The 16,608-nt window shown below is 33.1% G+C and overlaps 1 protein-coding gene across 1 annotated transcript; it reads right to left on the bottom strand.

Annotated features, from left to right (window-relative positions):
* Positions 1-235: 235 nt before the first annotated feature.
* Positions 236-7,802, bottom strand: LOC111987082 (uncharacterized). The gene is made up of 7 exons (XM_024018783.2): positions 7,183-7,802; positions 6,319-6,462; positions 4,701-4,773; positions 3,876-3,981; positions 3,686-3,782; positions 747-842; positions 236-672 (listed from the first exon to the last, which is right to left on the bottom strand). The coding sequence occupies exons 1-7, from the start codon at positions 7,789-7,791 to the stop codon at positions 502-504; spliced, it is 1,296 nt and encodes a 431-aa protein (XP_023874551.1). The 5' UTR covers positions 7,792-7,802; the 3' UTR covers positions 236-501.
* Between the last annotated feature and the right edge of the window lie 8,806 nt (positions 7,803-16,608).

Here is a 16,608-nt window from a genome sequence, read left to right as displayed (position 1 = left end):
GAAATTTCAAGGTGTAAAATACTAAAATCTAAACACCCCCAAACTTTAAGAGTGCAATTTGCAATTTACACTTTTTTTTCTTTTTTTCTTTTTTTACATGCAGAAACAACAAAATGGGAGAATGTTTCTGCTTGTTTTAGAATTGTATGTATACAAATTACAAAGACCCTCTTAAAATTCTATCAAGAATATTGAACCACTTTTGAATGGAGATAAAGTTCACTTGTGATGAAACTAAAGATTGAAATTGAACTATTCTTATTAATCTCATATAAAACTATTCTATGGCTTTTCCTATTTTATTGTCCTGACTTTACAATCTTATTATACAATATGTGGTACTATACTAGAGAATGCTCATTCTGTCCTCTATAATTAAGCACTGTACTGCAACAGGAATACTAGCCTGTGGAACCTGCCACTTGATAATGTAATAACAGGATCCAAAAGGTTGTAGAGGAACCCCCTGATGATCTCATACATCTTCTATATCAATCACTATCATGAAGAGGGAAGGCCATCTCCAACTAAGGGGTTGTTATCTTCAACTACATCTTCAACTAAATCTTCGACTGGGTTCTCTTCTGCCCAAACAGCCGCATCTTGATACCCAAGCAGGAAGAGCCGGTCTAAAACATGATCTTCTGCTGGTTCAAGTGCCCAATTGAAAAGCTGAAATGGACAGAATGTTCATTGACTTATTCACTGAAAAAATGGAGCATTCAATTAAAGAGCTAAAAGATTACCTCTCGGGGGCTGGCCCTATCTTCAGGATTGCAGTCTGGACTGATCCCAATTCCTTGCAACCCCAATCGACTAGCTGGAAAAGCACAAACACGAATCTGCAAAGCAACAAGGCTCAGTGATAGTACCTTCGGGAGTAACCTCAAAATTTGTGCTTGCACAAATATATCTTGTTTAGTTCCATAATATTTTTGCTAGTGTCATTACAAAAGTGAACCAGAGGCACCATGACAAGTTGAATAACTCTATTCTTGGTTTTTAAAGAGAATATGAAATCATTAAAATAAATGGGACCTTTATTAGCCTCCAATTATCACAGGAAATCTGAGTAACAAGGTGCTAACAACTACACACACCAACTCAAAACATCAATGATGAGGGAAGCACAAAGAAATATTTATTTTTATTTAGTCTTATTTAAATTTGGAGTCGATTGTATTTTTATTGGTTAATTGTATTTTATTTTAGGTATTAGTGATTACTTAGGTTGATTAGTATTTTTATTCAATATCCTAGAGTCAATTAATTTTTGTAATTCAATAATTAGGATTTCCCAAGTCATTTAGAATTATCGTTCCCTAGTCAATTAGAATTAGGGTTTTGCTATGTTAGTTAGAATTAGGTTTAGTAGTCTACATAAGCATAGTTATTGTACTCCTATGGAGACAGATTATTTTGATGGAATAAAATCTCTTGAAATTTTCCAAATGGTCTGGTGTTAACTCTAGTCAATCCTAGTTGCTGACTCCTAGAGGTTCTCTTTTACTTGGTACTGACTCCAAGCAAGTCTAGGTGCTAACTCTTATGTTATCTAGCCTCTGCCTTTCTATTCATTAATTTTCGTGTTCCATCATTTTGGTGCTGTGTCGAGTATGTTGCTTCTTAGAAATCCACATCTCCTTTGCCTTACTTATCTGTTCACTCTTAACGCTTGGGACCACAGCTTTTTTAGCAAGAGAGCATATGTATTGCATTTAGCACACTTCAATGGAATCCAAGGTAATTGATTCCCAGCAAGATGACTTACCATCCCCCACATCAACTTCAATTTCCCCTAGAAATTCTGCATCCAAATCAATTTCCACCAATATCTGCGCAAATCCCAATCTTTTGTTAGTCTTTGTGATGGTGTCTGCATATATGGGCTTTCCTACCCCACTAGCTGCATGACTCAGACAAATTGAGTTCCAATATTAAATGGGTATCCTCAGATTCTTGATCCGGATCAGGACTATCTTTAGGAAAAGATCCATCAGGGGCATACCTGGCTACCATTTGCACAGTATTATAGGCTTGTTTGCCACATGCCATACTCGCACCTCAAGAACATTATCCCTACTCCTTAGATCCTCAAATTTGCACAGGAATAACAATTTTCAAACTTGTTTCCCACTTTGAAAATTGTTATTCCTAGAAGGCAAAGGCTTCTAGAAATTGACCCGCTAAACTTGTTTCCCACTTTGCTGTGCCAGCCTCAACCGCCTCCTATAGCGGTTTAACAATCACTTTTTCATCAACTTTAATTAGAGCATGATATTCCAGCTTTGAGTAGCTCCTCTGTTCTTCCTTGAACAAAGTCAATTAGTCCTGTTCTTGCTAAATCACAGGCCTAGAGTTTGTTACTGGATCTAACCCACCCAGTGAAGTCAAAGGCACTTCAGGCAAGTGTCTAGGCCGGTTCGTTGCTAAATAATTACAGGCTTAGAGTTTGTTACTATGCCCAAATCCAAACTCACCCAAAGTATCATGAGCCTCCTCAGCCATAGATTGTCCGTATCATCCCCATTTGTTACATAGGCTAGGTCATTACCAACTACCAAAACAAAATTTCTTGCTAATTTACCAGTTTTAACGAGCATGTGTGCTCCACCCATCATCTTCACCAGTTCTTGATCTTCAACACTCAAGAAGTAAACATGGCAGATCTTCAATTACAATGGGCATGTTTGAGGAAACACATTCCACTCGTCCCCAATCTTGAACATCCTCTTGACTTTCTCCATGTGGTAGATTATTACAAGAGGTCGCCTTTACCTCACTTCCAACCTTAACGCTCTTTTCTGCTGTCCCTAACACATTGCTGTCAGCATTAGTCTCTAATGCTCTGAATTGGCACTCCTTCCCTTCCTTGGCCTCACTAATATCTACCAGTGCCCAAGCACTATGTAATACCAGAAATGTCTTCCGGGGTCACCACTACCTCTTCCTCTACCACACTTTGCCATCTCCAACCTAATCTATCAGTTCCCCAGCAGGGGAGAATCTCCCTCAATGAGAAAATAAAATCTTCTTTAACGCAATTCACAATACTGTACTCTATCTAAAGATCGCAAAAGGTATCAAGAAAGCTTCAGATGGATTCCATGCATAAGTTAGACCTTGCTAACTTGAGCTCATCCCAAACATCTTACAATACCAAATCCATTATAAGTCCTTCAAAATAAGGCTTGGCTAGTTCTTCATCAATTGCTGCTAATTGCTAAATCCAATAAGCAGAATGTATTGGCCCACTTTGGTGTTAGTTTTCTAAGTGATAATGAAGGAGAGAGCCTAAGATCACCACTTCAAAATGTTTTGCAGATAATAAATTCAATTCCATCACCACAGAATATGAAGAATGGACACAGAAAAACTAAGTCAAATTAGTCAAAAGCTTTCTGAAAAAATCCCAAAAGAGAATCACCACTGGTCTGCTACTGTTGCACATATTCCCAAACATGCCCTCTGCTACTGTTCAGAGATAACTCAGAGATAATTAATTAATGCAAGAGTGGAGGGCACAGCATGATGCTGGTTTCACATAATTAATTGATGCAACCGCATGGATATAATGCAATGAAGCTACAATTTTGTAAGGTGCATCAGTGTATTAAACATACAGTTTTACAACATAAGAACAAAACCATGAGTCATAACAAGTTAAATCATCTCAAGCAAATACCGTCTGTGCAGCAGATGTTGGTGGCATAAACAACGTCAATCCCCCATCAATGCAAAGTCTGTTTCGAAACAATGTAGCTGGTCTTGGTGCAAGATATCTGCACAGAAGTATATTTTTCAGATCTACCACATTATATGTACTAATACAGTAGCAAACATTCGCAATATAAATTGGTATATTAACAAATCACCCTGGAATAAAGGAAGAAGTGAAAACTGCATTGATGACATCTTCCTTGGAATCGAACGTATCCACCAACAACCCCCTAGGCCTCCAAAGAATCTGGGTTACAGCAACTGCAACAAAAGGGATCATAATAAGAAGTGGCAGATAGAAGCAAATTGAAATGTCATCTTTTTTTTCTTTTTCTTTTTTTTGAAACAGCAATAGACCTCCTCCAGGTTTTATGTCATCTGACAACACACAGCCCTTACAGCAAATCAGCTTTGATCAAAGCAATTAATCTACTATTTTTATGCTCACCATATTCAATTTTTTTTTTTTTTTTATGACTACACTGCCTTCATTGTATTATGCATAAGGAAACTGCTCCCTCCTACAAAGTACAAACATAATATTCCTTTTTGGCAAACCCTACAAATTTAAATTTTTTTTTTTTTTTAAATACTCATTGTATAATCCCTTTTTTTTGGTAGGTACATATGGGGGAGGGGGAGGTGGGGATCGAATTATCTTCAAATATATTTTTTAATGAATGATTATTCATTAAAAATATTTTTTTATAGCTAAAATCTTTATTTTTGCAGATTTTGTATGAGTGATCTGTTAGCTTTATCAGTGTTCATATATTCCTTTCTTTGTAGACTTGATTGATTATTTGAATTTTAGCTTGTTTTTCTTAAGAGGGATTCTATTTCACTGCTTCTAAGAATAGATTTCCTCTCTTTTGAAATTTTTATTAGTAATCAAAGAGATAAAGAGTTCCCCACTAGTAAACATCTGTATACACAAATCATATTATGCACATTTAAGGAAGCAAAAGAACCATTCTTACCACGAACCCTCCCAGTGGACCTAATATGAACATCATCTGGCAGAAACTTCTCAAGAACATCTCGAAGAACAGCCTATGCAAAGAAAAATTGGACAAAATTAAGAATGCATGGAATTTAAGCAAAAGATTTATTTATGATATTAAGTTGGCTCTCTCATTTTCCACACTGCTGTTAGTTCATAGAGCCATAAGATCACAAATTTGAAAAGAACAAGCCAAAACCCAACTTTGTCATAGGCAGTTTATTACTCCTTGGTATATATCACCACATTCCCAAAAATAAAATAAAATAAAATAAAACTATTTGATAATTGCTTTAGTTTAATTAAAAAAATAAAACGAAGAAGAAGGTAGTAAATACCCAAAAGACAATAGAAAGTCTCAATTGCAAATCAGGTCACAGGTAAGAGGACTTACACCCAATTTCAAGTCTCAAGTTTTTGAAGATATACCCTTTTGTCTGTGATTTCATGTCTATTACTTCATTATGCCTAGATGTCATTGAGTCTGTGTTAAATCTAAAACTATAGAATCTAATCCGTTAACTGTTTACACATTTTCAGATTATTAGGATACTAGTTGGTCCACTAGTTTGAAAGATGATAACATATTTCAGTTTAGGGAGGTCAAAAACATAAATGACAATGGTCCATCAATGCCTAGCCCTGCATTGAGCTTTTTACCTTATTTTAAGGAAAAATGAAACATAGAAGTTTTTTTTTTTTTTTCCCTAAATCCTAGGTCATTGACTCTTCATATGAAATAATTATTATTATTATGATAAAAACTTATTGGAAACTACATCAAGATGCTCAACAGAGGTGAGGCACTTCCCATACCGAGGAAAAAAAAACATTACATTTTTATACAGTAGTTTCTTTTTCCTTTTTTTTATAAGTCTTTTATAGAGTGGTTTCTAAGTCCCATACAAACTCAACCAACAAAGACTTCTGACATTTTGTAATCAGATACAAAAGCTATGCAATTAACATTCTTAAATATTGATCGCTGACTGGAAGAACATTGTCATGCCAAGATCACAATGACAATAAAATCAAGAATGATTCACGGAGCCTATTCTCAAGAGATATTCCAACCGGTTACCAGTTAAAAAAGGACAAATTCCAACCATTGACACTGCTAAACTCACTATAGGATATATCGGGACATCTTGTTGTGTAGCTGCATATCTTACTGTAATTAATTTCAAATATTGATCATAATACTGCAGAAAAAGTGGACATAGTCTCTAGGTCCTATAGATATGAACAAGTGTATTCTAAATTGATAAAAGTTCTGTACCAATGAAGGTTTGGGAAGTGTTAAAGCTTGAAAGTCAATTACTGACATGCACACTCATGTTGATAAAGTGCAAAGAGTATACATCTGACATCAACAATAATTGAATTCCACTACAAAGATGGATATGACCACATAAACTTGAAGTACTATGGATTTTATCCCAATTCCTTATCCAGGCAACCATTTACCACTATCTTTTCTTTTCTTTTCTTTTTTTGATAAGTAACCATTTACCAGTCTCTTCAAACATGAAAGAATATAAGATTTTACTCAATTGAGATACATCAGTATTGAACTAAGTGGAGTAGAGGCATACCCCAAGCCGAAATGCAGTCCCTCTATTCCGGCAATCTTCAGCCAGGATTTTGGTAGCTTTCAAGGCCTCTTCCATACTTGCTCCAGAGGCAATCACCGCACAGACTATTGCACCAGCTGAGGAACCAGCTAATGGCGTGGTCTCCTGTGTCAGAGTATAGATTCCAGTTATGAATATAAAGACTTGAGCAAATGATTAGATTGTTCATTTTCTATGAAGATAATGATTAGATTGTTGTTGTTGTTGTTGTTGTTGTTGTTGTCAAGGAAAAAAATAAATAAAAAGTATAGAAACAAAATTCAAAAAAGCATAACACAAGCACACTCTAATAAAGTCTAATCTCGTATAGTCACTAATACATTCAAACTCTCAGCAATTACACTAATCGCTTGTAATGTACATATACATCAATAAGTCTAAAGACAACATTTTTCCACAACTATTAATGTTGCTCCAACAGTAACTCGTCGCCTCATGAAGTCGTGTAATATGTTGTTTCCCTAGCTTTAATCTACATACATACATTCATAAAAATGCTAACTTCCACTTCAAAGATCACATATCCCCTCAACAACCATATAAATGCTAACAACAAATTTCACAACTTTTTTCAAAACTGCTTTCAAAACTGCTGATGGGATTGGTGTATAACGCAAGTGGCGTCAGTAATGGTCCTATTTGAAAGTTACTTTACACTGAGCACAATTTGCCAACTCAAAGGAGTTGTGCATAACAAACAAAAATAATAATAATAAAATAAACATAAAACTTAGTACCCATTTGTTGCATTGTTCAATTTCGACGATATTAGTAAAAAAAAAAAAAAAACTTTTTATTAAAATTAGACATGACACAGTGACAAACCTTGATATAACCCTTTTCAATGAGGAACTGAGCGACACCGAGATGGTAAGGAAACAAGAGCCCAGCAGCAGAGAAACTAAACCCAGGACTCGTAACGACACGTCGTTGACGCTCAGCTTCAACGTCCTTCACTCTCTGCTCCCAAACGACATCGGGTTCAATCTCATCCTCCATCACAGCCCCAATCCTCTCCTTACTACTACTACTACTACTACCATTCGCATAAAACCCACTCCCATTCAAGTCCTCAAACATGGCCACCGAACCCACCTCCCCATTCGGACCCTTGCTGGGCCCTCTCCGTATGAAGAGCCGCGACGCCAGGCCCAAGAAGAGCTCGCCGGTGGCCACGGCGAACGACTTCTTCTCGGTGGCGGCGAGGTCGGTGGGCTTGGAAGACGAATTGTTGTTGTTGTCGTTTTTGGTGAAGGAGAGGATTTGGGTGCGGCGAGAGATGGTGCGGCGGTGGGTGAGGTTAGGGTTTGGGGAAGAAAGGAAAGAAGGGTTAGAGGAGGGTGAGAGTAAGAGAGAAGAGAATGAGGGAGCCATGAAACTTGGAGAAGAAAGTCTTCTGGCTCCTCTACAAAAACGAAGTGAGAAGTATTGCATTTTTAACTTCACTTTGGCTCTTCTTCCTTCCCTCTTTTTTTATTATTATTATTTTTTTTTTTTATTCTAGATAAAACCATTCTGAAAAAAAAAAAAAAAAAAAGGCCAAAATATAAATTAGATCTTCAAAATCTGGTGGATTGTTATTTTAGTTCTGAAAATTCTATTTTTGTAATCCATCAATTTTTTACTCAAGAAAAGGTTAAGCATCCGAAAAAAGTTTTCATTAATGACAGTGACAACAAATATCAGTTTACAATATCAAAATGACAAAAATAAAACTTAAATTATCAAAGTGATAATCGGCTAAATTTAAAGAATTTAATTTGCTCTATTTCTTAAGAGTAATACTACAAATACAAATTATTTTATAATATTTTTATAAACTGCTGATATGGCAAATTTTTACTAGTTTTAATATGAGCCCATAACTAACATCACATTTTTACTTATAATAACTATTTGAAAAATACTAAAACCACGTCAGCAGTTTGTAAAAATGTTGTAAAATAGTTTACTCATTTTTTAAAGAAGTTTTAACTGTTTTTAATATTAAAAAAATGTATTAATTAACAAGAGTTATGGACAAAAGGACATATGGGGTGACATACTAATAGCAAATGCTACCCTAACTTACTTAAAATGAAAATAATCATTTTAAGTACCTTAGTTGGCATTTTTTGCTAAATATTTGAGTTTTTAAAATTATTTTGTTATAAAACCTTTATCACAACTTATTTAGTTATATAACCTCATTTTGAAACTCAATTTTTTGAAAAGTCGATTTTCAACATGAAACTTGATTCTGCCAAAATCAAGTTCTCTACAATTTAGTGGAACATTTAACTCAAGTTTTGAGAAAATCGAGTTTTGCGTTTGTCACATATAATTAAATTTCATAGAACTCCACTTTAGTGAAACTGATTTTGAACTTAATTTTGAAAAAGTCAAGTTCCAAAAAGAGGCTACATTACTAAATAAGTTTAGTACAGAGGCTTTTTAACAAAAATAGTTTTCAAAAACTTTTATAAATCATAAAAAATATGAGATTTTTTTTTTTTTTTTTTTAAAACCACCTTAGTGGGTAGGTGTATGGCTTAAAGTATTTATTATCATGCTCAAGTTTGACCCCACTCCTCCCCCCAAAATTATTATTTTTTCTAAAAAATTTATAAGACCAAAACGACAAAAATAAATTTATAGGAGTAAAATAATAATTAATCAATTTATATGGTATAATTTTATATTATTTTATTTCAATTTTTCATTCTCTATCAAGGTTTTGAAACAATCACTCCAAATTAGAAATTTCAACTTAGTAGTGTTTATTTAACAAAAATTCTAAGACCACATAAAATATCACAACTATCATATGACAGACTATAAGTGGTGGAAAAAAAATGGTAGATTTATATAAAAATGACAAATATTTTAATATTTATATAAAAAATGGTAGATTTATATAAAAAATGGTAGATTTATAGCAAAAATTTTAATATTTTATATGTTAGTATAACTGCTCTTTATTTATAAGCCTGCAGTATTTCCAAAGTCCTAAAACTGAGGTCCTGAGGATACAAACGGTCAAAGTGAAAAGGTACATGCCAAACTTTCAAAACTCTCTCTCTCTCTCTCTCTCTCTCTCTCTCTCTCTCTCTCTCTAAAAGTTGAGTTTAAGTTACACATAGTCATTCTAAAAAAAAATCTTATTTGATGTAATTTTAAATAATGTTACACCACCCAAAACTTAATATAGAATTCATTGAAAATCTCATCGTTGAATTATATGTTCTATATGTTATTAACATTCATGCCAATAACTTAACATTAATGCATAAAAAATGAGTTTATAGTCAAATAGTAAAAAAATCCAATTAACATGAAAATTGGTAAGAATGTTAAGAATATATAAAATATATAATCCAACGATGGGATTTTCAAAATATGAATTTTATATCAAGTTATTAGGTAGTGTAATATTGTTTAGAATTACATCCGGTGTAATTTGAATCCAATCATCTATATGTTCTTAACATTCTTGACAATTTTCATGTCAATTAGATGTTATTTACCATTCGATCTATAAACTCGTCTTTTATGTATTATTTTAAATTACAAAAACATGAATTTAAAAAATTGATTGATAACATAGCTATTAATCTTTGATCACTTTGAAATTGTGTAAATATGGAGAATATACAAAGATAAAATAATCTAATGGTGGATTTATCAACATTCACATCTAATTAAAAAATATTAAATGTTGTAACATTACTTATAGTTACATTAGGTGTAACTTGAACTCAATTATATATATATATATATGACTTAAACTTTGCAATGTACAGTAAAGCTCGACAGAAAATATTTATATACTATATATGATTAATTAATAAATATAAATATAAAAAAAAATTAATGATTTTGTAGACAAGAACTTGTTTAATATAATTAGTAGTTTAGAACTTATTTAGAGAAGAGTAAAGCTAGAATCAAAATTTATTAAGTATGGTGGATTATGTGGGAAAAAATGTGAGCCAGGCCGTTCCTTTTGTCATTATCTGACTTGTTACCTAATAAATTAATTTCAGGAATTTTCTATTTCTTCCGATTCTTCCCAATCCAAGAAAAAAAATTTTGTTTTTTTTTTCTTTTTTTTTTTGTTTAACTTGTGTTCAGGTTTACGATTTTGTTTATGTTTGGCCTTGTTTTTTGGAAATATCTTATTGTTGTGTTTGTATGGCTTTTGCCGGGAGGGTGGTCAAGGCTCTTTTTGTGAATTTCGTTTTGTTTGGTTATTTTATTTGCAACAAGAAAGGTGTGAAACTGTGAATCTGTTTTCAGTTTTCAAAAAACAATAAAGTAATTGAATATTTGATAGTGTGCTCGGGCTTTTTTGAGCTCGGAGATGTGGCAACTTACCATTGGTTTTATTATATGTGTACGTGTTATTGAAGAGGAAAACTCGAGTGTCAAACATGAAAATCTCTCTGCAGTCTCACCGGTGAAATGATCCACAAGAATTGGGTTTATCTGGCATTTGGCATAATTTTAGAAACAATTTTATTAGTTGGCATAATTTTTAAGGCTAGAATTTCATGTGCGGCAAGAGCTGACGTGGACTACCTACTAGCCATTTAGTAGCCATTTGCATGCCAAGGTGCTAGTGTAGTGTAATTTGCTAATTGAAAATAATCAAAGTGATAATTGACTAAATTTAAAAAATGTAATTTGCTATATTTTTTAAAGAAGCTTTAATTGTTTTTAATATTTAAAAAGAAAATTTTATTAATTAACAAGAGTTATGGACAGAAGGACTTATGGGGGTAACATACTAATAGCAAATGCTACCCCAACTTACTTATTTAAAATGAAAATAATCATTTTCAGTATCTTAGTTGGCCTTTTTTGCTAAATATTTGAGTTTTTAAAATTATTTTGTTATAAAACCTTTATCACAACTTATTTAGTTATAGAGCAAGACTTAGGTACAGTATTTAGATATTGTTTCTTAGTTCTCCTTTTAAGATTCTATCATGTAAATTTTTTCTCATGGGATGAAAGTATACTTTTTAGATAAGTAGCCACATGGCTAAATCTTAAAAGATGAACCTAGTAAACAACACCTAAGATATTGTATTTAAGTTTTGTCCTTAGTTATATAACCTCATTTTGAAACTCAATTTTCTGAAAAGTTGATTTCCAACAAGAAACTTGATTTCACCAAAATCAAGTTCTCTGCAATTTAACAGCACGTTTAACTCAAGTTTTGAGAAAATTGAGTTTCATGTTTGCCACATATAACTGAATTTCATAGAACTCCACTATAGTGAAACTAACTTTGAACTTAATTTTGAAAAAGTCAAGTTCCAAAAAGAGGCTACGTTACTAGATAATTTTAGTAAATAAGTTTAGTACAGAGGCTTTTTAACAAAAATAGTTTTCAAAAACAAAATATTTAGTATTTTTTATACTAAAAAAAAAAAGAAAAAAAAAAAAGAAAAAGGAAAACCAACCTTAGTGGGTAGTTGTATGGCTTAAAGTGTTTATTATCATGCTCAAGTTTGACCCCACTCCTTCCCTCAATTTTTTTTTTTTTTTTTTTTCTAAAAGATTTATAAGACCAAAACGACAAAAATAAATTTATAGGAGTAAAATAATAATTAATCAATTTAGATGGTATAATTTTTTTTTTTCAATTTTTCATTCCCTGTCAAGGTTTTGAAACAATCTCCAAATAAGGAATTTCAACTTAGTAGTGTTTATTTATCAAAAATTCTAAGACCACATAAAATATCATAACTATTCACATGACAGACTGTGAGTGGTGGAGAAAAAATTGTGGATTCATATGAAGTGATAAATAACCAGTTACAATTTGACACATAAGATAGTTGTGGTAAAAATTGTAACAAAAACTATAGTATTTTATATAGTACTATAACTACTCTTTATTTATAGCTTGCAGTATTTCCAAAGTCCTAAAACTGAGGACACAAAAAGTTCTATCCATAATTGCAACTACCAAACTTTCAAAACTCTCCGTATCTAGTTAGGTGTGTGTCTATATATATATATATATATATATATAAAGAGGTTGAATTCAAGTTACACCTGATCATTTTAGAGAAAAAAGTTATATCTAGTGTAATTTTAAGCAATGTTACACTACCTAATAACTTAATATAGAATTCATTGAAAATCTCACCATTAAATTATATGTTTTATATGTTATTAACATTCATGCCAATAACTTAACATCAATGCATAAAAAAATGAGTTTATGGTCGAATAGTAAATAACATCCAATTGACATGAAAATTGGCAAGAATGTTAAGAATATATAAAATATGTAATTCAACGATGAGATTTTCAAAATATGAATTCTATATCAAGTTATTGGGTGGTATAATATTGCTTAGAGTTATACCTTGTGTAACTTGAATCCAATCTTCTATATGTTTTTAACATTCTTGGCAATTTTCATGTCAATTGGATGTTATTTACCATTCGATCTATAAACTCTTTTTTTATGCCTTATTTTAAACTACAAAAATATGAATTTAAAAAATTGATTGATGACATGGCTATTAATCTTTGATCACCTTGAAATTGTGCAAGTATAGAGAATATACAAAGATAATATAATCTAATGATGGATTTGTCAACATTTACATCTATTTAAAAAATATTCAGTGGTGTAACATTACTTACAGTTACACTGGGCGTAACTTGAACCCAACTATATATATATATATATATATGACTTAAACCCAGCAATGTACAATAAAGTTTGCCAGAAAATATTTATATACTATATATGATTAATTAATAAATATAAATATAAATATAAAAAAATTAAATTAATGATTTTGTAGACAAGAACTTGTTTAATATAATTAGTAGTTTAGAACTTATTTGGAGAAGAGTAAAGCTAGAATCAAAATTTATTTAGTATAGTGGATTATGTGGAAAAAAGAAATGTGAGCCAGGCCGATCCTTTTGTCATTATCTGACTTGTTACCTAATAAATTAATTTCAGGAATTTTCTATTTCTTCCGATTCTTCCCAATCCAAGAAAAAAAAAATTCGTTCCTTTTTTTAAACTTTTTTTCAGGTTTACGGTTTTGTTTATGATTGGACATGTTTTTTGGAAACATTTTATTGTTGTGTTTGTATGGCTTTTGCTGGGAGGGTGGTCAAGGCCGTTTGTGTGAATTTTGTTTTGTTTGGTTATTTTATTTGCAACAGGAAAGGTGTGAAACTGTGAATCTGTTTTCACTGTTAAGAAAACAATAAAGTAATTGAATATATGATATTGTGCTCGGGCTTTTTTGAATAAAGTAATTAAGTTATCTATATTTGTTATTTGAAATCGTTTTAAATTTTATAAGTTTTTTTTTTCAAGGAAACATATTACATCCAATTATTATATAAGATGAGATATTTTGTGGATAATATAATTTGTGGTTGGAATTTGTTTCTAATATTCTTTACAAACGATTCATTTTCTATAAGTCTTGAATGACTTAAAGATGAAGCAAATATAAGTAAAACCATCATTTATATTAGAAAAAAAATAAAATACTTTAAAAACATAAGAAAAATATAATTTTATTAAGAGCATATCAACATTACACTAAGAATGCGACATAATTGTCAATGAAACAGCTCCTCTTTTTACACAAACATTTCCTAACAATGTACCACTAAAGTAGACTAAATGAACTGAAATAGACCAAATAGACTGAAGTAGACTGAATCAAGAACCTACCAACATTACGTTGAGGATGTGACATAATTGTTAATGAAATAACTCCTCTTAGTCTTTCTACACAAATATCTCCTCACAATGCAACGTCGAAGTGGACCAAATGAACCATAGTGGACTAAAATGGACCAAAGTGGGAAAATTTGACCGAATGGACCAACTGGACCGAACTGGACTGAATAGAGTAAAGTGGACCTAAATAGACCGAATTAGATCGAGGTGGACCGAAAGGGACCTAAAGGGAATGAAGGGACCGAAGAGGACTGAATTGACTGTAGTAGACCGAATAGACCTAAGTCGACTAAATGGACCAAATTAAACTAAAAAGAACCTAAGTGGACCAAAATGGAACGAATGGATGGAACAGACCTAACTGGACCAAATGAACCAAAGTGGACTGAAATTGACCAAATAGACTAAAGTGGACCGAAATGGATAGAAGTGGACCAAAATGAACCGTAGTGGACTTAAGGGACCGAAATGCTAGACTTCAACTTTTAAATATTAATATAAATATAGATTTTGATAACTCAATAGTTGGGGGAGGTGATTTGAACCTTAACATTAAAATTATGAAATATGTGTTTCTTTTTTTGCAAAATAATGTGTTTCTTTTCTACACCTGCTTTACTATTGAGTATTGACTATTGAGGGTTCTATAATTGTTTTGGGAGCAATTACTCCCAAGAGGCCAAGATTTAATCATCCTTGTCTTTAGACGTGCATAAAATCACACTCCACAGCATATTGAAAAAACAATACATGTCCACTGCCCTTTCCATTGCTTTTCTAGGTACATCAGATTTTTTTTTCTTTGTTAATATTAGATTAACAACGCAAGTTGCAATTCATACATTTATTTATTATGTTCCGGAAATGACACCCATCAAATTTATTATCACATAAGTTTATAAACCTTTTATAGTAAAATTGGTAATAATTTTAGCATTTTGATTGAGTTTGTAGCCTAAGGCTATAATCGATTTTGTAGCTAAACTTTGTCATTTTCTTTAAGAATATTCCGTGGCCTTCCCTACAACCAGTTTTTCTTGTCCTTACAATCTGTTTTCCCTTAAGTACTTTGGGGCTCGGTGTAAACTCTCTTTGTCTTTGTCTCCCTCTATATCTCATTCTCACACACGCTAATTAGCAGCTATGTACCTGGTTGGTCCAACGAAAAGATCCAATTTTGGATCCCTCCCATATGGACTATTGATCAACTTCATTTGTCTATTGAGAAACCCTCGATACCAAAAAAGAATTACTTAATTTACCTAATTCTAGATTTTATTTGGCTGATAGTGGTGACATGAAGGATTAGGATTGAACCGATTACCATATATATATATATATATATTATTAAAAAAAAAAAAAAAGAAGAAGAAGAAGAAGAAGAAGAAGAAGAAGAAAGAAAGAAAGAAAGATTATAATGGTGAACACAGGCTGGTGGAATCGTCGAGGGAGACTAGCGTCCTCAATATGTCGTGTGAAAGGCGACTTAGAGACCTGATTCAAAGCCTTGTTCAAGGCATCATTCCCCTGCCCTGACCCTGGCGAGTCGGACTTTTACTTCTTCGCCCTACGGTGATGTTCTTCCTCGCACGAAAAAGGACTCACTGGGGGAGTTCTCGATCTCTGCCTGTAACTGGCGTCATCCGACTCCTCAGAAGAGTGCTTAGAGTTATGAGCCTTACGCCTTCGTCGTTCATATCGCAATTCCCTCTTCAACTTGTCGATCTTACGCTGCAAGATTTCCTTCACTCCGTACAGGAGAAACATGGCCTTTCCCCGGGAGCGGCTTCTATCTGTATGGGTGTACGGGTACTTCCCTCGTGATCCTCCCCTTGTTCGCGGCCTATCAACGGATCCCGTGCTGAGAGCCCCTAGACTCTGCCTGTTGTTGATTGGCGTTTGCTTGTTGCGGGCCCGCCAATGGTTGCTGCGGTACTCCCTCTTCCATCGTGAGTATCACACCTGCCTTCCTTCTCAACAGATCAAGTTTTCCCACAGACGGCGCCAATTGTAAGGACCCAATTTGAATTGAGTGTTGGGTTTCAGCCCAATAAGCCCAAACAATAAATTTATAGAGTATGGCTCAAGAACTAGTACTGTTTTTCAGGAAGGGTTCTACTCATCAAGTAATAAGGGATACTATTGATTCGCTCTATGAGGAAAAACTCTCCTCGGCCCTCTTTCAATTGGTCTGTTCTTCTCTCTCTCTTTTTCCTTTTTCTTTTCTGGTCAGAAGTCCCTTCTGTTTTCTTCGTTTCTACATTATATACTTCGTTTCTTTTCTTGTTTCCTTTGTACACGTGTAGTTCTTATCCTGGGGGCTCCTTTCTGTCCCATCTAGTCCCTACCGGAACTTTCAGCTTAGTGGTCATAAAGCTGCTTAGTTACTATTCAGGTATCACCTCCACATTAATGCGGCCAGAGTGTTAGGTGGACAGCATTTAATGAGGAGGTGATAGACTTTAGAAGATATTTTCTACCTTCTCCGACGCCTCTTTAAGCTATATCCAACTTCCAATTCAGCTACAACCTGG

Source organism: Quercus suber, unplaced genomic scaffold (genome assembly GCF_002906115.3).
Source record: "Quercus suber isolate HL8 unplaced genomic scaffold, Cork oak 2.0 scaffold_81, whole genome shotgun sequence".
Classification (NCBI taxonomy): domain Eukaryota; kingdom Viridiplantae; phylum Streptophyta; class Magnoliopsida; order Fagales; family Fagaceae; genus Quercus; species Quercus suber.
Note: the sequence above shows the minus strand (reverse complement) of the source record. Positions and strands in the feature narration are given on the sequence as shown.